The 20,256-nt window shown below is 35.8% G+C and overlaps 1 protein-coding gene across 15 annotated transcripts in view; it reads right to left on the bottom strand.

The window, feature by feature from the left end:
* SEL1L2 (SEL1L2 adaptor subunit of SYVN1 ubiquitin ligase) overlaps positions 1-20,256 on the bottom strand; it is a 145,417-nt gene that overhangs the window by 80,345 nt on the left and 44,816 nt on the right. For all 15 annotated transcript variants that reach the window (XR_013364807.1, XR_013364806.1, XR_013364805.1 and 12 more), the window contains one exon: positions 12,303-12,471. Coding sequence is in view for 11 of the 15 variants with exons in the window: in XM_077872158.1 (XP_077728284.1) it covers positions 12,303-12,471 (169 nt within the window). In the remaining 4 variants the exon portion in view is untranslated. The remainder of the gene's footprint in view (positions 1-12,302; positions 12,472-20,256) is intronic.

Raw genomic sequence — 20,256 nt, 5'->3', positions numbered from 1 at the left:
AAAAAAACATAAACAAATACCATTTAAATCATCTGAAATAACAAAAGGAAAAACAAATTCATTTTCTTGAATCTCAAATTATAGGTATATCAAAATGACATAAAGGATTATTAAGAGTCAAGGGAATTAAAAATTAAGGTGGAAGATAGATGAATGTCCTTTAGCCTGACTAAAAATCAAGTGCTACATTAAACTGATACAAAGAGATAAAAATGGGAAGTTCTTTCCCTTGTAGAAAATCTTGCCTACATAGACACTGTGTCCTTCTTACTTAATTTCAATTGTATTTGATATAAACCAAATTCAGCTTCTGATTTTCTGAATAATGCATCAGAAGCACTCTTCACATTTGCTCTTAATGTGTGCCAGGAAAATACAATACCAGATAAGGAGGGAGAATAATGATCCATTACTAAAAATAACATTCCATCTAAGAAAGAATGACTTGGCAAAGAGTTTAGTCAGATAAAGATGCGATCAACTCAAATGTACTTGGACAAGAGCAAAGATATTTACAATAATCAGGTTTATTCACACTGTCCCCAGATTACTGTTGTCAAACATAAATACCTTCAGTGGTAGTGCTAGGTAATGGTAGACAAATTGTGTTATAAATAGAGAAAAATGTTCTCCTCAAATATCTCCTAAGCAAAACTTGAAATAACAAGGATTCTGACTTTTAAGGACTAATTCACTATCTAAAACTCTCAATTTAACAGAAAGAAATGTGGTTTATAAAACCAATGAAGAGTCAAAAATGTTAATTATTATGTTATAATAAAGGCTAACATTTATAAACCACTTAGGCACCAGGTAGTTTTTTCACTGATGGTAAGAGCAAGAAGCTATTATTCTTATTTTATAGATGAGGTGATAGAGGCACAGGGAGGTTAAGTAACCTGCCTAACATCATGCAGTTGGTACCTGTAAGCAAGGAGTCAAATGTAGGCAATCTGACTGCACAATCTGCTTCTCAGAGCTACACAAGATGTAGAATTATGTGAGAAACATGAAGTTACTATCAATTATTGAAAATTTTGAAAAAATGGGTCAAAAATGCATTACAAATAAATTTATTGTAATTAAAGTACTTTAAACAATGGTTTATAGTTATACTTCTTTTATCTGACATTAGTGAAAAATGTGTTTCATATAAATCGTTTTTTCCCATTAGATGAGTCATATCTCTTTTTGTTTTGACTGTTTTCTGATGGAAATCTGTCTAAAAAGTATTTAATATATTCCTTCACCTACCCCAACAGAAGAAAATGAACATCATTTAACCTGGTCTTGATGATTCAGAGCATCATTATGCATATATGATCATACCTAGTCTGGTTGGTTTGGACATGATTATTTCAGAAGACAGTGCTTGGGGGGAGACCTTGGATAATGGGAAGCCCTTCAGTAATGAGTGGGAGCAAAAGGGACAAGAGAAAGATGGTGACTTGCTCTAGTCAAGGCCCTCTGGGGGGTAAGAGTCTGCTGACTGGGTTGATAATTAGCTACACTTGCTAATTTGTATCATCTTTCATTACTGTTTCCCAAATAGTACATGGGATAATTTTAAGCATTATTACACACACTAAAATTTTGATAGTTAATATATTTCATATATATATTCATCTATAGATTCTACTTGTCACAAGTGATACTAATTTTCATTTTTTCTCTAAAAAAATTAACCATGTAATATTTCAAACATACAAAAAAATTCAGAAAACATACCTCATCATAACCCTACTTCACACAATTTAACAGATGGCAACATTTTGCCTTGTTTTAGTTATCTCTCTAAGGAAACAATGGTACAAACACACTCAAAGCTTCCTTCCAATATCCTTTCCCCTTGTTCCCTCTTCAGAGGTAGCTATTATTCTGAAGTTGCTGTGTAGCTCTTTTACTACATGTATGTACCTAATATTATTTCTATATTTTATATAAGTACCATCATATTGTATATACTTTTGCAACTTGCTTTTTCACTTTTTGTTTTTTTTTTTTTTTTTTTGCTTTTTCACTTTTTGAAATACATCTGGATACAAGTAGATTTCATTCTGCATTTTAACCAGGCAAATATGTTAAAATTGTATGACTAGACCAGTTTATCTATTCATTCTTCCATTATTTATCCTACTCATTCTGCAGATATTAGCTTTTTCCACTTCAATGCTACCAAAACCAATTCTGCAATGAAAATCCTTGCACATATTTTCTTATACAGATATGTGAGAAATTCTGTAGGATATATTTCTATTAGTACATGTGCTGAGGGTAGCATATAGACATTTTGAACTTTACTAGATATTACTATATTGCTCTTCAAAGAGGCTGTACCAAACATACACTCCCGACAGTGATGTACATATAAGGTTTTCATTTCCTTAAATGCTGGGTCACTCACAGGGTTATTTGACCTTTAAGCTTTGCCAATCTGTTGTGAAATGATAAATCTTTGTTATTAAACTTGCATTTCTGCAATTAGTAGTTAAGTATGTTTATTAGTCTTTGGTTTTTCCCTCTGCTAAGAATTGTCTATTTGTATTCTTTGTTCAGTTTTCTACTTGGTTTTCCTGTTGATTTGTAGGTGTTCTATATACAACCAAAATACTATTCTTTGTTGACTCTATTTGTTGCAGTATCTTCTTTTAGTCTGTGGGGCTTTTTATTCACTTTATAATTAAAAATGCCTATTAAAATTTTTAATTGTAAAGTAAGCAAATTTATGAATTTTGTCATCATGGCTTTAGTTTTGTCTTTTATAAGAATTCCTTTTCTATGCCAATATCATAAGGTTATTTCTAAAATTATTAAAGTTGATATTCACATTTAGGTCTTTAATCTACCTGGAAGTTACTTCTTTGTATGAAGTGAGAATGGGATCTGATCTTAATCTTCCAAATGAGAATCAGTTGTCTGCATACAATCTGTTTATTCTTTCCTGTTGATTTATAATGCCACCCCTGTCAAATACCAAATTCCCCTGTATATATGGAACTGATCCTAGACTCTTTTCTGTTTTTTAATCCATATGTCAATACCACATTGTTTATATAAATATCATTTTATTGTAAGAATCTAGTGAGGCAAGTTCCACTTCTCATTCTACTTCAAAAGTATCTTGGCTATCTTTAGACTTGTTTTCACGTATACTTTTAAAATTAGTTTGTCAAACTCCATGAAAATCCTTTTGGGCAATTTTAAAACTAATTTTGCAAGAAATGATATCTTAGAATTTTTAGTCTTCCCATTCATAAACATAACATCTGTTCAGTTATGCAGGTGTTTTTTATACTATTCAATAAAGTTTTATTCTTCTCCTCTTCCTTTTTTGTTTTTTAAGATTTTATTTGTTTGAGAGAGAATGAGAAAGAGAACAAGCAGAGGGAGAGGCACAGGGAGAGGGAGGAACAGACTCCGTGAAGCAGGGAGCCCGATGTGGGGCTCGATCCCAGGACCACAAGATCATGACCTGAGCTGAGATCACCACCTGAGCAGATGCCTAACCAACCAAGTCACCCAGGAGCCCCTCCTTTTCCTCTTCTTAAATATCTTATAGATCTGTTGTTAGATTTATTCTTAGGTATCTTTTAGTTTTACTTCTATTTTAAGTAGTATTTTAGTAATTTCATTTTCAGTTGTTTTTGTTTCAGTTGTATCATATACAGAAATGCTATTAATTTTTATATATTAATTTCTGAATCCAGCAACTTTGCCTAACTCTATTAATTCTCATGGTTTAATAGATTTTCTTGAATTTTCCCACATAGACATCATATCATTCTGGTGAATTATTCCTTTGAACACTATATGATGAAGCTTTCTCCCTATTTATGCCTTTACCTTGAAGTCTATATATTGTCTGAAATTAATATCAGATTTATTTTGCTTAGTATTGCCTATGATATCATTTCCATCCACTGACTTTCAGTCTTTTATGTCATGTTTTAAGTATACTCTTGTAAACAGCATTTACTTATAACATTTTAATTTTAACCTAAGGGTTTCTGTCCTTCAACTCAGATATTTTTTCTGGGCTGCATTCAGGGCTATATTTACTGATCTTTCTCTAGTTCATTAATCTTTTCTTCCAGTGTCTAATCTTTTATGTAAGCCATTCACTCAATTTAAATGAATATACTTTTCATTTTTATTAGTTCTAGTTGGTTCTTTTGCACAGCTATCTATTCCTTTTTCATGATGCTTTCTCTTTTTTCCTATAATTTCTTTTTTTTAATAAACTATCGTTTAGTTTTATTATAAGCTGAATAATGAATAATATTTTTAAAAATTATTTATTTATTTATTTATGATAGTCACAGAGAGAGAGAGAGAGAGAGAGAGAGAGAGAGAGAGAGAGGCAGAGACATAGGCAGAGGGAGAAGCAGGCTCCATGCACCGGGAGCCCGACGTGGGATTCGATCCCGGGTCTCCAGGATAGCACCCTGGGCCAAAGGCAGGCGCTAAACCGCTGCGCCACCCAGGGATCCCTTTCCTATAATTTCTTAACCATTTAAGAATATATTTATTCCATAATTTTTTTAACATTATTGTTCTACTATATCAGGACGTGGGGAGTGCTATGCCTGTTTGGCACATGTGTGTATGTGGGTGCAGGTATATGCAAACTGACTCTCGCTGGGTAGATTTTTTTTTTTCCTGAGTAGATTTTTTTAACTTGGTGCATTTTATAAAATTCTCGTTAAGTTCATCCTCAACAAGGCTTTTTAAAATGTAGGAATTGTAGAAATGTTTTTCCAAAGTGGTTTTGTGTTGCTTCTGTCAATTTTCCAGACTTACCTTACTGATGGAAGGAAATTTTTATTTGTTAACACGAATATGTTTACCAAAAAAATATCAGGTAGCATAAATTCAAATTCAAATCTGTATAAGGTACAGGGCTGTGGTGTAGGGTTTTCCAAGGAGATGTTTTTCCCTGTGAAAGCCTAAATAGAGGAAGAGCTTCCTTGATATTTGCTGAAAATGATAGGTGGTTTACCTGTTTTAACCTAGTCTCCCTTTCACTGCAACAATTCTATAAAACTCTCAGTTTTACTCATAGCTCTTCATCCCAACTGCCTTGTCAAAAATCCTAATGTCGGGATGCCTGGGTGGCTCAGTGGTTGAGCGTCTGCCTGTGGCTCAGGAGTTCCGGATGGAGTCCCACATTGGGCTCCCTGCATGGAGCCTGCTTCTCTCTCTGCCTGTGTCTCGGCCTCTCTCTGTGTGTGTGTCTGTCATGAATAAATAAAATAAAATAAAATAAAATAAAATAAAATAAAATAAAAATCCAAAAAAAAATCCTAATGTCTTTTTTTAAAAAAATTTTTAAAAGATTTTATTTATTTTTCATGAAAGACACGGAGAGAGGTAGAGACATAGGCAGAGGGAGAAGCAGGCTCTCTGCAGGGAGCCTGATGCCGGACCTGATCCCAGGACCCCAGGATCATGACTTGAGCCCAAGGCAGATGCTCAACCACTGAGCCACCCCAGTGTCCCTAATGTTTTTTTTTATTTTCCCAGCCTGGGATTTAAAATCAAGGGTTATGCATTATCTGCTCTGATCACAGTTTTGTAAAACATCAACTTGCATATCAACTTGCATCCTTATTTTTCATCATTTCTAGCACCTGGGGATTTCAGCTCCCTGTGAACCCAGCTCTGCCCTAAATCTATCTATCTATCTATCTATCTATCTATCTATCTATCTATCATCTATCTATCTATCTATCTATCTATCTATCTATCTATCATCTATCTATCGAGAGATTGGTGTATTTTAGGCATTATTTTTAGGTATTTGTAGTAGGATTTTCATACTGGATTAGTCCACCATTTTTCTATAATGGGAGATCTTTAGGAATTTTCTTTTAAAGTCAGTGCATTTGTAAAAAACTTGTGTTGATTTAAAGAAAAAATTTCAGGGGATCCCTGGGTGGCGTAGGGGTTTAGCGCCTGCCTTTGGCCCAGGGCGCGATCCTGGAGACCTGGGATCGAATCCCACGTCGGGCTCCCGGTGCCTGGAGCCTGCTTCTCCCTATGCCTATGTCTCTGCCTCTCTCTCTCTCTCTCTGTGTGACTATCATAAATAAATAAAAATAAAAAAAAAAACCATATACAAAAAAAAAGGAAAAATTTCAGTAATTGTAAAGGTATTAAATGATATGCAGTTTGAGCTCCCTGATAAGCAGACTCTAAGAGTTCAAAATGTTTATTAAGACATGCCCTGGGAAGCACCCTGGGGAAAAAGTTGGATTGGGCAGAGGAGAAGCTGTGATACAAGGCTAATGAAACCCTTGCCTGACCCTACAGGATGCTCTGGAGCTAAAGTGTGTTTTCTGATGCATCTCGCATTAGGCTGAGATAGTCCAGACTTCATATTCCTGAATTGATTAGTCTTTGGAAGTTGGTTGCCCCAGGGAGAAGGCATAACCTTGGACTATGAATCTCCCTGCACCTGAGACAGTCCTTTCACTGCTGAAGGCTGTCTGTGAAATACACTTACAGTAATTGGGCAACAAATATCTCATTGAAGTGGGTGAGTGTGTGGGTGGGTGGGTGGGGGGATATGAATGGCACTTTACAGTGTAATCCACATATATTCCAAAAGTCAATAAAGTGGAATATGTATGATAACAGCCTAGCAGGTTAAAGATCTAGGGGTGTTAAAAAAGAATGCCAAGACTAGCTTAAAGCAAGATACCAAGACAACCTTCTCAAACTAAGAGCATAGTAGTGATCTGACCTCATTACCAAAATTAATAATGATTAATTCCAAGAAATGCCAGTAAGGACCTGTCAAGATGTACATAGAAGGTAGTGTTCCAGTTGCCAGCAGGAATATGCTCCATTGTTCTCAATGCATGATTAATTATTGATTTGTCTTGCTAACAATTTAATAAAGGTAATTATTCTATGAGACTAAATTCTGACTCAGAAAGAAAAATTACTTGTTGAAGTTATAGTGATAAGATATCCTGAGGGAAAAGGAACATGCTGTTATAAGAAAAAATACAAAACCAGAATTGATGTGAAAGCATTGTGTTCAACTGTAAAAGAATATTCAAATATACTCTTAAAATGTAAGGCTCTCTTGTTTTTATGGAGCACCTATAGTGTAGCATATTGTAGAGAATGCTGTAATTGGAGTCAAAAGACCTGACTTCACATCCTAGCTCTATATAAGAGGAATTCAACTCAATTTAATTCAGCAAATATGGATTCATATTAATTATGTGATAGACAAAATGGCAGGCACAGATCTTGCCTTGAAATAATGGGAGTAAAAATGCTGTTGGTTATTATTTGACAAATTCTAGGTAGGGGGACAGTGGTAGTATCTCTGTTTTCAAGATGTGGAGACATATTTTCATATTCTAGAAACAGTTTGATGTGAATCTCTTTGATTTCTCTAACAGAGTATTATATATGGTTTGTGAGCCTTGAGTTAAGGAGATGTGGTCATTAAAAATTAGGAAAGGTTTTTGAGAATGATAGGTTAAGTCTCGTATCTCTTATCTGGATATCTCTTATCTCTTATCTCTTATCTCGTAAGTCTGGGGAATAGCACTTTTATAAAACACCTATATTTCATCTTTTTTGATATCCAGTGTGCAAAATGCTGAAATGAGAGTGGAATAAGAATAGAGTTGAACAAGGTTTTTAGCCAGCTTGATAATCATGTGTAACCTATATTCCTGGTTCATTCCACGGCTTTCGAAGTTCAAACCCTCCCTCTAGACCAGGTTACTTCTCTACAGCTTTCTCTACTTTCTTAACTCCTGATTCCAGAGGTACTGTTCCTGAACTGTTTCACATGGACCCACAGTGAAACCAACAGCTACTAAAGATGTCCCAAAAGAATATCACTCTTGAAAAGTATTAATGAGGGATATAGATTTTTACCAACAATTTCATAGAGCAGAATGAAAAGATGATTTATTCCAAGAACAAAAAGAACTTTAATGGTCACCTTAGGCATCACTGATTTTAAATTATCAGTTGGGTTCCCCCAACTTTGGTATTTTACTGGTTTCTTGGTAGCACAGTCAATAACCATGTTTCTCACTCCTTATGTCTACTCTCTCCATGTTTGTTCTCCCATTCTCTTTTCACTATTGCAAAAATACCAAAATTCTCTTGGTTCTGCAGTGTAATTTTTTTCCATGTGTCAATACTTGGGATCTGTTGACATCAGGTTTCTGTGTGGAGTTGGAGGTGGGGGATCAGGAAGGGATGTTTGCCTACCTTCTATCCACAAATGCTTATTAAGGCATCTCCATAACAAGGGTAGTGCACACTGTACAAGGCATTCTGACAAGTAAGGTTTTATTTTCTCAACCTCATCACATGTAGATTTTTATATGGTTGATCAGTGGGTAAATGTAATTCTAGAGATTTATGGTAGATTATTGTGGGCTCTACACTGTAAAGTTGGCCATATCTTGCTAACTCCTCTAAGAAAAACTTGGGTAAAAGATTGGAAGGCATGCTTATCAAAATTTTGAGTGGCAGAAAACTAGGAGAGAATAGCTGATGAATTAATTGATGTAATCAATTGGTTGGAATATTAATCCAAAATGAACACAATGAAATTTAATAGACGTCAGTGTAAAATCTTATACCTAGATTCAAAAATTTAGATGAACACATATGGCTTAGGAGATATTTGGCTGTGAGGGTCAAATTTATCTGTCTACTTGGCTAGGCTACATACAGTCCCATTATTAAATAAAATACTAATCTAGTTGTTTCTGTGAGGGCATTTTGTAGATGAGATTAATACCCCCAAGCAGGTGACTTTAAGTAAAGGATATAAGCTGGGTTTGCCTGATTTAATCAGTTAAAAGGTTTTAAGAATGGTACTGGGGTTTCCTTGAGGAAGAAAAAATTCCACCTGTGAACAGCAGCTTCAGCTCCTGCCAGGGAATTTTTTTAAAAAATTTTATTTGTTTATTCATGAGAGACAGAGAAAGAGGCAGAGGGAGAAGCAGGCTCCATGCAGGGAGCCCGATGTGGGACTTGATCCTGGGACCACGGGATCATGTCCCGAACTGAAGGCAAACGCTCAACTGCTGAGCCAGTTATCATCATGAGCTTAGTCACAGGCATCTAAGAAGGAGCTGCCATAAATATGTGATGAAAGATATTGGACTAGATGACCTCCAAATTTCCCTTATTAATTCTAAGATTCTGTAATTTTACTTTTAATACCTATGCTTCTAGTGTATGCCACTAAAAGTCCTCATCCTTCTAGTTTATGCTATCTAATTCCCCTTGTCTAGAAAACCCAGTGTGTTGGATGTCTTCTTATGCCTTTTAAAATCCACTCCATCCTGCTCTATGCCCTGGGACACTAACCCATATGGACTGCATCAAAGTTCCCCTCCAGCTTTTGACTTGGTTTGGTTGGAAGGCATCAGCACTCAGTATGAAGGGAAAAGAGTGAGGCAGGGATATTTATTCCCTGGCTCCCCAGTCTGTGTCACTGCAGGCTGGCTTTATCACCTGTCCTAAGGTCACAGTTCTGAGAGAGAGCTCTCTCCAATATAACTCTTGGTTTCTTTCTCAGGGTTCTAATAGCCACTACTGCCCTGTGACTCTTCCAGCCCAGGGGTGGTAATGCCATTAGTGTTACTAGCCTCAGGATTACTTTGCAGTTTCCTTACATCCTGTCTACACTTTAAGAAATAGACCCTTTATTAAAAGGGTCTTAATGATTCAATTTAATGTGCCATTTGCTTCCTGTCAGAACTCTACCTGATACGTCAAGTAACACACATGTCAACATTTTATGTCATAATCCAGAATTCTTCAAATGAGTAGTGAAGCAGTCATTTGGAGTAAATGGGGAGAAGAATACTCTTAAAATATTAAGATTTAAAAAATTAAAAAAATTTTTCAAAGCAAGACTCTCATAAAAAATTATCAACTAGAAAAAAAAATTATCAACTAGAATCACTAAGAGTTCTTCTGGCTCCAAAACTAACCCCTCCCACCTCTGGAATCCTTTAATTCTCAATTTCTATCTATTGCTCTTATTGGCCATGAACACCTTTCTATATGTACTTTTGTCAGAAAGAAATATTTAAGATTTATGTACATCTTGAGAAATGGACTGTTATAAGGCAGGGCTTCTCAAATGTCCTTGGGACATTTAGATAGTCCATGATGAATGCATGTACAATCTCTAGAGACCTGGAGAACAGGAAGGCATCTCTTTGAAGTCTTAGGTATGATAATCAAAATATGAATTTTGAAATCTATGGCATATATGATACCTATTAGTTCTAAAACAAAAATGTTTTCAACGATTTACTATTATTTACTTCCCTTAAAACCTTCAAGTAAATTGGGTGCTCAGGAAATTGCAGCATCTTTATTACATAGTTCAATATTTGCTCAAAGACATATTGAGATATATGAGATGAAAATTTCTTGATATTTTCAGCTTACTTTTGTGAGAGGCATGACATAATGGCTAAAAGCTAGAGGACTTTGGCACTAGACCATCTAACTTCAAATCCTAATTTTCCTACTAAATATTTTTTGTGATGCTAAGTAAATTATTGCTCTGCAGGTTCCATATCTTATAAAGTAAAGATAATATAGCCCATGTTAAAATTGGGAAAAACACTTAAAGCAATATGGAAAATGCTCAATTAGGGAAAGCTTTTATTATTATTATTATGTGTCACATAACCACGTCCCTATTAGGGAGAATTATTTTTTGAAAGGTGACATTAATATCTCTTTTATTTTTAAAATTTTGGTGTAATTAACATACAGTTTTATATTAGTTTCAGGGGTACAATAGTTGATACATTTATTTACTCTTTTAAACAGCAGATGCTCCTTCAACAATCTCTACCTACCTTACTTGCCAAATTAATACTCTTCGTTTCTTCTAACTTATTCACTGATATTTGCAGCACATCAAATGCTTGCAAATAGTGGGACTGTCTTTAGTAAATGTGTACATTTCTGTTCCCCGACGTTGCATGCTTACCAGAGATCAAGTGTTTCCAAATCTATGTCAGCTTTACTGTTTATTGTAACTATGGAATTTAACTTTAAAATACGTAAACTGATTACATGCAAGTGCAAAAAGAAAATGTGTTTCTATGCAATGTAACTGAAAAACAGTGAAAAAACTTGATAAAGGAGAGCCATTAAAAATTACCCAATTTAATTGTAGATGAAATATCTATATAAATGACTGAGGAAAAAGTCTGCAAATATCTGGAAGGATTCTGCTCATAGATTGTTCCATAAGTATCTTTAGTTCCTTGTTTCATTAAAAACTTAAGATGGGAAATCACGGATGATGCATTTGAGTGGGGTTTATACTAGAAATGCCAATCAGTAGACCAATGCTAAGTAAAAGGCAAGTTGTGTTTCCATGTCAAAAAAATGGTCAAATGAATGTTTCAGTGTATATGATTTAGATTTAAAATAAATTTAAGATATGTACATATGTCTATAATGGCATTAAAAACGGATATCCTTAATTTTTTCTCTGCCAAAGAAGTTTCCCTCTCTTAAACAAGATGTTAATAAAAGGGAAATTCATACATATCTTCTGTAAAAGGGAAAGCACTCATGAAACAGACTTAGATGCTAAAAATGATTCCTAAATTTTGTAATTGAGGGCCATAACTCCTATACATAGAAGGTATGGAGCAGTATGGAGATATTGTTTGTATTTTTTAGACACTTCTTGCATCCAGAGACAGCTGTCAACTAATTGGCTACGTCTTTACTAGGAAGAGATTTTGATTGATAGACTAGAGAAAAAAAGGGCACTATATTAATTTTGGTTTTGTTTAAGGTCTGAGTGTTTCTATTAGTAGAATAACTGATAAATGTTTTATCTACATAATTTTGGAGATTTTTTAAAATCCAGGAGTCTTAATTATCAACCTTGCTTATTACCATCAGAACAAATTCTGAATCTAAAAGAAGCTTACAGAATTTAAATCTTTTGTGTGTATGAATATTTATGACTATATTCTAAGACTTCTCAGAAAGTAGCTCTAAAATTTTATTTTAGATTACATGAAGTCATTTTTCATTTACATGTTTGAGGGAATTTACTTACAATGATTTTTTAAAAATATTTATTTATTTATTTGAGAGAGAGAGAGAAAGAGAGAGACAGCAGAGGGAGGGGCAAGATATCCTCAAACATACTCTGTGTTGAGCCCAACCTGGGGCTTGATCTCAGGACCCCAAGATCATGACCTGAGTGGAAACCAAGAGTTGGATGCATAACCAAGAGCCACCCAGCTGCCCTTACTTACAATGAGTTTTATTTCTTTTTGAGAGATCTTTATTTTGAATTCCTTTTATTCTTAATTTACGTTGAATCTTCTTTTTTCCTACAGCATTTTCTCTTTGATAGATCACTTTAATCAATTTTCTTCTTTCCAATATATGTGATAAAAATTGTTTGATTTCGTTCACTGATACCTACAAAGAAAAAGATTTTTGCTTTTTCTATGGATAACTTTTCAAAATGAAACAAGAATGTGAAAATTTTATCTGTTGATGTCAAAAAGACGATTTAATGCAATCACTCTAATTCCCGCTTTTTTCAAATCAAAATGATAGATGAATTACTTCACTTTAAGAATTCAAATCTTTTATGAATAAAAGCCTTTTAAGCCTATTGCATTTTCATCTGAACTGCAGAGCCACACATTAAAACCTAAATGTTCTAAATAAAAATAAAATAGGAGAATTTAACCAATTTTACCCTTTTACTGGTAAGTTGTCATGGTGATATCAATTGTGTAAGCCAAAAAAAAAAAGCAAGATGTTGCTATTCCTTACACATTACAACAAATTTATAATGGGTGGATAGTATAGAAATCTGTTACTGTGTGGAGAAAAAAATGTAAAAAAAAAAATGTTTTCCTAAGTACTTTCAAGAAGTTATATAATTAATCTATTTTAACTAGGGGAGAGGGATTTGGAGGGATTATTTTTGAGTAGTAGAAAATAATGAAGATTTGAAGAGAGAAAATAAAAAGCTTTATGGAGATACATGTTCATGATTTACATATATACTTTTTCTGGGAAAATTATATTTGGAGACTAAAAAAATTCCTTTATTTGTCAACCACTATTTCCAAGAAGAGTAAAGGTTTTTATTTGTTTGCTTTTTTATACAGCATCACAATTTAACTCCCTTATTTCAAAATCACTTTCTGGAACGCTTAATGCCTTCATATGCACAGGCATCAGAGCAGTGACCCAGAGGCATGCAGGGACATGAAGTCATGTAAGGACTTGACAAAAAAAAACAACAAAAAAAAAAACAGCTTTATTGAGATATAATTCACATACTATAATTATACATGTATAATTGTACATTTAAAGTGTACAGCTCAATGGTTTTTATACTATTCACAGAAATGTATGACTGCCACCATAGTCAATTTTAGAACATTTTTATCACCTCAAGAAGAAGAAACCATAAGTCCTTTAGTTGTTAGCTTCCCTATTTTCTCATTCCCCCTAGCCCCAGCCTCCAGCAAACTGTAATCTGTGCTTTGTCTCAATGGATTCTCCTGTTGTCAATTTTCATATGAATGAAATTATATAGTATATGGGTTTTGGTGATTGACTTCTTTCATTTAGCATAACATTTTCAAGGTTGGTCCATGTTGTAGCAGGTATGAACAGTCCATATCTTTTTATGGCTGAATGATATTCCTTACATGGATATACTACATTTTGTTCATACATTTGTCTACTGATGAGCATTGAGCTGTTTCCAACTTTTGGCTATTATGAATATTGCTGCTATAAACATTTATGTACACATTTCTGTATGGATATGTAAGTACTTTAAATTTGATTCTTCTTATTGAAGGGTGGCCAGAGTAAGCAATTAAGAACACAAATGCCCAGTTAAATCTGAATTTCACACAAAGTGATGAATTTTTCAAAAAAGTATATGAATGTGACAAATATTGCATGTCAAATAGACACACAGAATATAATGGCTCAAAATCAACAGACAGGTGTTCAAGGCATTGGCAGCTCTGCTCTGTGCTGTCATTCAGAGACCCAGGCAGGCAGAGGCTATGCCAAGATTCAACATGTGGATTCTAAGGTTCCCCTGAGCATTAACACCTAGCAGACAGAAATGGAAAGTGCATAGAAGATCATGTGCAGAAAGGGGTTTTGTTTTGTTTTGTTTCATTTGGTTTGCTTCTTTTTCTTTTCTTTAATAGGCCAGACCTAGCAGTGGTACACAGTGGCATATACTTTCTGTTGGCTGAAACTGTCACATGGCCTCACCCAAATGCAAGAGGACAATGGTAACATAACATATACCTGTGTCATGAAGAAGAGAATGTAGACTTTGATGCTCCAGGATTCTTTGCTACATTAGGATTAACATATGTCATTGCCAATAAATGAAACGTATTTTTTAAATTCAAAAATCACCAGTAGCTTTGTTGAGGAGGCAGTACAAATTTGGCAAACACTTCTGATTGTCTGGTGTTATTTCTTCTATCTATTTCTTCTATAGAGGCCATTGTTTCCTGATTCTGATTCCTTTCCCACCCGGTAAGAGTGAGCAGAACAGCCAACTGGTGTATTAGGGTGTCCTAGCAGACAGAGAGCCTTTCTCTAACTCTGGAAGGTACCCAGAGATTATATAAGTCAATAATAAGCATTTATTAAGTGTTTCTCTCAGGCCCTGTTCTAAGAATTAGGGAGATAGCCATAAACAAAAAAATCCTCCACAATCAAAAAACCTGATGGCCTGGTGGGGAAGATAATCAACTGATAAAAGCAGGGTTTTGGTTTTTGTTTTGTTTTTTTATTTTTTTATTTTATTTTTTTTTTAATTTTTATTTATTTATTTATTTATTTATGATAGTCACAGAGAGAGAGAGAGAGGCAGAGACACAGGCAGAGGGAGAAGCAGGCTCCATGCACCGGAAGCCCGATGTGGGACTCGATCCCGGGTCTCCAGGATCGCGCCCTGGGCCAAAGGCAGGCGCCAAACCTCTGCGCCACCCAGGGATCCCTTGTTTTGTTTTTTTAAACAATAGGGATGGAATTGATTATAGTTGGTGTTCTTGATACAGGATGATTAGGGACATGTTCTCTGATACTATTTGAATAGACCCCTATGTGTGTGAGGAGGGAGTTAGTCCTACAAATATCGCAGGAAAGAGACTTCTGGCAGAGTGAACAGTAAAAGCAAAGGCCCTGAGGCAGGAGCATATTGGTGTGCCAGTAAGATGGTGCAGCTGCAGCAGAATGGGGAGAGGGGGAGTAGTAAATAAGGCAGAGGCAGCTCTGAGGCTGGCATCAGGATTGTGAACTGTGTTTTGTGTGGAGAGACTTTTGGAGGGTTCTGAGTAGAAGAGTGATATTGATAGACTTAAATTTCAAAAGGATCTTATGCTAACTGCTGTATAGAGAATATTACATGTTGGAGAAAGGGTAGGAAAAGAGAGGTTACTGAAATAAACTGCGTGAGAGTTGATGGTAGCAGGGAAGTAAAAAGATGATGGGGGAAATGGGTGATAGTGGTTGCTTTCTGAATGTATTTCAGAGGTATTACTGGCAGGATTTTCTGTTGAAGGATTTATAATGTGTATCTTAGTTTTCAAACAGCAAACCCAACGGAAGTCTGTTTCTAAATTCTAAGTTTGAAGTATGTGCTTTGGAAATGTTTTAGGGCCATTAAAGACTAACCATAGCTCTCAATCAGAGTGACAAGATGTTCCAGTAATGCCTTACCTAGCCCTCCTGCCTCTTCACTTCCCTGGCTCCTGAAGATTCATGGCTGGATGAGTTTTTTTTTAAGCATCTGTTTGAACATATCACTGCCCAACTCAGAAACCCTCAGTTCTCAGTGACAACAGGATAAAATCAAAGTCGTTTGGACAGAATCTAAGATGCTTCACAGTCTAGCCTAAAAACGTCATAGTAACCTTACTTCTTACTACTCCCGTGCCTACATGGACATCCACAATAGCCAAACTCTTCTACTCCCTGTTCCCCAAACAGAAGGGCTTTTTTCCTATTTCCTTGCCCTTGCTTATTCAGTTTTCATTGCTTCTTCTTTCCTATTATCCTAAATATCACTCCTGTTTCCAGGCCTACCTCAAATTCCTTCTCCCCAAAGCCTTCCCATTTCACTCTCTCACAGTGATCTCTCTTCTCTCCAGCCTTACGATGTCTTAGCAGTAACTCACTACTCTGTGGTCTTTATAGCTGAGATCATTCCGTAGCATAAATTTCGTATTTTATCTACTCAAATTATAGACGCTTTATATACTTTTTTGCATAGTTCTCATCTCCAGTCGAATGCCTTGAATAAAGGGGATCCTAATGAACTTATGGATTTCTTTATTTGGGGGAAATCTCTTGTTTTCTTAAAGTGCAGGAAAGGCAGAAGCATCCTTTCCTAAGAGAAACTATATCATCTATGGGCTTGCAAAAAAGCAGGTTTGAATTTATCTTACTGTAAATTTAATCTTATTTATGCCTAGATCATGCTTTTTGTAGCTAGAGATATTTCGGAGGTAGGATCTAGTCCTATGGTACTTTGCCTGAAAGCAAAAACAAACTCACAACAACAGTACTGGGATGCAGAACATATTTTTAATAGCTTCTTGTTTAAAAGAATAAGCTGTCTGCTAAGGCTAGGGGTTTGACTTAGGGTTTTAACATTGTTTTGTTTGGATGTCAATTTTAACAAGTTTTATTCTTAAAACAGCACAGAAATGTACTTTTTAAACACAAGAAACTTTGATTATTTGTTAATATATGAACAGATAACATACTCCAAAATGTATTACAGATTTAAAATTTTTCATTTACATTTCCTTCTTTGTATTTTCTGTTCACCACTAAACTGTCTAACTGGGGCAGATTAATTAACCCCTCTGTGACTCAGTTTACAATAAACATAAATAGTAAATGTAAATGCAGAATGGGAGTAAAAATATTGCCTACATCATTGGATTGTTATGAGGATCATATAAGTTAATACATGTGAAAAGCTTTGTATATAGCAAACACTCCATAAATATTAGCTATTATTATTACATTGACTATATATGTACTCTGTGAAAATAGATGTTACTGTTTTTCTATTTCAGATTCTAAACTAGTAGGACCTAGGTACTTTGGTTTTCTCTGTTCATCAGTGAACTAGGATGTCTTCAGCCTAGGAAATCAGCAAACATTATTTGTTTTTTTTTGTTTTTTGTTTTTTGAAATATAGTTTGATCTCCTAAGCAGGATATCTAAATACCTTTTCTTTCTTTCTTTCTTTTTTTTTTTGAATTCAGTCTAATTTATTGTTTAATCTGGAAAAACTGTAAAGTTTCAGATTACCAAAGATTTTTTTTTATTGGTGTTCAATTTACCAACATACAGAATAACACCCAGTGCCCGTCACCCATTCACTCCCACCCCCGCCCTCCTCCCCTTCTACCACCCCTAGTTCGTTTCCCAGAGTTAGCAGTCTTTACGTTCTGTCTCCCTTTCTGATATTTCCCACACATTTCTTCTCCCTTCCCTTATATAAACATTTATATATTTATATTCGCCAAATGAATGAGAACATATAATGTTTGTCCTTCTCCGATTGACTTACTTCACTCTGCATAATACCCTCCAGTTCCATCCACGTTGAAGCAAATGGTGGGTATTTGCCATTTCTAATAGCTGAGTAATATTCCATTGTACACATAAACCACATCTTCTTTATCCATTCATCTTTCGATGGACACCGAGGCTCCTTCCACAGTTTGGCTATCGTGGACATTGCTGCTAGAAACATCAGGGTGCAGGTGTCCCTGCGTTTCACTGCATCTGTATCTTTGGGGTAAATCCCCAACAGTGCAATTGCTGGGTCGTAGGGCAGGTCTATTTTTAACTCTTTGAGGAACCTCCACACAGTTTTCCAGAGTGGCTGCACCAGTTCACATTCCCACCAGCAGTGTAAGAGGGTTCCCTTTTCTCCGCATCCTCTTCAACATTTGTGGTTTCCTGCCTTGTTAATTTTCCCCATTCTCACTGGTGTGAGGTGGTATCTCATTGTGGTTTTGATTTGTATTTCCCTGATGGCAAGTGATGCAGAGCATTTTCCCATGTGCATGTTGGCCATGTCTATGTCTTCCTCTGTGAGATTTCTCTTCATGTCTTTTGCCCATTTCATGATTGGATTGTTTGTTTCTTTGGTGTTGAGTTTAAGAAGTTCTTTATAGATCTTGGAAACTAGCCCTTTATCTGATACGTCATTTACAACCTTCTCCCATTCTGTAGGTTGTCTTTTAGTTTTGTTGACTGTATCCTTTGCTGTGCAAAAGCTTCTTATCTTGATGAAGTCCCAATAGTTCATTTTTGCTTTTGTTTCTTTTGCCTTCGTGGATGTATCTTGCAAGAAGTTACTGTGGCTGAGTTCAAAAAGGGTGTTGCCTGTATTCTTCTCTAGGATTTTGATGGAATCTTGTCTCACATTTAGATCTTTCATCCATTTTGAGTTTATCTTTGTGTATGGTGAAAGACAGTGGTCTAGTTTCATTCTTCTGCATGTGGATGTCCAATTTTCCCAGCACCATTTATTGAAGAGACTGTCTTTCTTCCAATGGATAGTCTTTCCTCCTTTATCGAATATTAGTTGACCATAAAGTTCAGGGTCCACTTCTGGATTCTCTATTCTGTTCCACTGATCTATGTGTCTGTTTTTGTGCCAGTACCACACTGTCTTGATGACCACAGCTTTGTAGTACAACCTGAAATCTGGCATTGTGATGCCCCCAGATATGGTTTTCTTTTTTAAAATTCCCCTGGCTATTCGGGGTCTTTTCTGATTCCACACAAATCTTAAAATTATTTGTTCTAACTCTCTGAAGAAAGTCCATGGTATTTTGATAGGGATTGCATTAAACGTGTATATTGCCCTGGGTAACATTGACATTTTCACAATATTAATTCTGCCAATCCATGAGCATGGAATATTTTTCCATCTCTTTGTGTCTTCCTCAATTTCTTTCAGAAGTGTTCTATACTTTTTAGGGTATAGATCCTTTACATCTTTGGTTAGGTTTATTCCTAGGTATCTTATGCTTTTGGGTGCAATTGTAAATGGGATTGACTCCTTAATTTCTCTTTCTTCAGTCTCATTGTTAGTGTATAGAAATGCCATTGATTTCTGGGCATTGATTTTGTATCCTGCCATGCTACCAAATTGCTGTATGAGTTCTAGCAATCTTGGGGTGGAGGCTTTTGGGTTTTCTATGTAGAGTATCATGTCATCGGCGAAGAGGGAGAGTTTGACTTCTTCAATGACAATTTGAATGCCTTTAATGTCTTTTTGTTGTCTGATTGGTGAGGCTAGGACTTCCAGTACTATGTTGAACAGCAGTGGTGAGAGTGGACATCCCTATCTTGTTCCTGATCTTAGGGGAAAGGCTCCCAGTGCTTCCCCATTGAGAATGATATTTGCTGTGAGCTTTTCATAGATGGCTTTTAAGATGTCGAGGAATGTTCCCTCTATCCCTACACTCTGAAGAGTTTTTTTTTTTTAATTTATTTTATTTTTTTTAATTTTATTTATGATAGGCACACAGTGAGAGAGAGAGAGAGGCAGAGACACAGGCAGAGGGAGAAGCAGGCTCCATGCACCGGGAGCCCGACGTGGGATTCAATCCCGGGTCTCCAGGATCACGCCCTGGGCCAAAGGCAGGCGCTAAACCGCTGCGCCACCCAGGGATCCCCACTCTGAAGAGTTTTGATCAGGAATGGATGCTGTATTTTGTCAAATGCTTTCTCTGCATCTAATGAGAGGATCATATGGTTCTTGGTTTTTCTCTTGCTGATATGATGAATCACATTGATTGTTTTACGGCTGTTGAACCAGCCTTGTGTCCCAGGGATAAATTCTACTTGGTCATGGTGAATAATTTCCTTAATGTACTGTTGGATCCTATTGGCCCGTATCTTGTTGAGGATTTTTGCATCCATGTTCATCAGGGATATTGGTCTGTAATTCTCCTTTTTGGTGGGGTCTTTGGTTTTGGAATTAAGGTGATGCTGGCCTCATAGAACGAATTTGGAAGTACTCCATCTCTTTCTATCTTTCCAAACAGCTTTAGGAGAATAGGTATGGTTTCTTCTTTAAACGTTTGATAGAATTCCCCTGGGAAGCCATCTGGCTCTGGACTCTTGTGTCTTGGGAGGTTTTTGATGACTGCTTCAATTTCATCCCTG

Source organism: Canis aureus, chromosome 26 (genome assembly GCF_053574225.1).
Source record: "Canis aureus isolate CA01 chromosome 26, VMU_Caureus_v.1.0, whole genome shotgun sequence".
Taxonomy (NCBI): Eukaryota; Metazoa; Chordata; class Mammalia; order Carnivora; family Canidae; genus Canis; species Canis aureus.
This window is presented reverse-complemented; position numbering and strand designations above follow the sequence as displayed.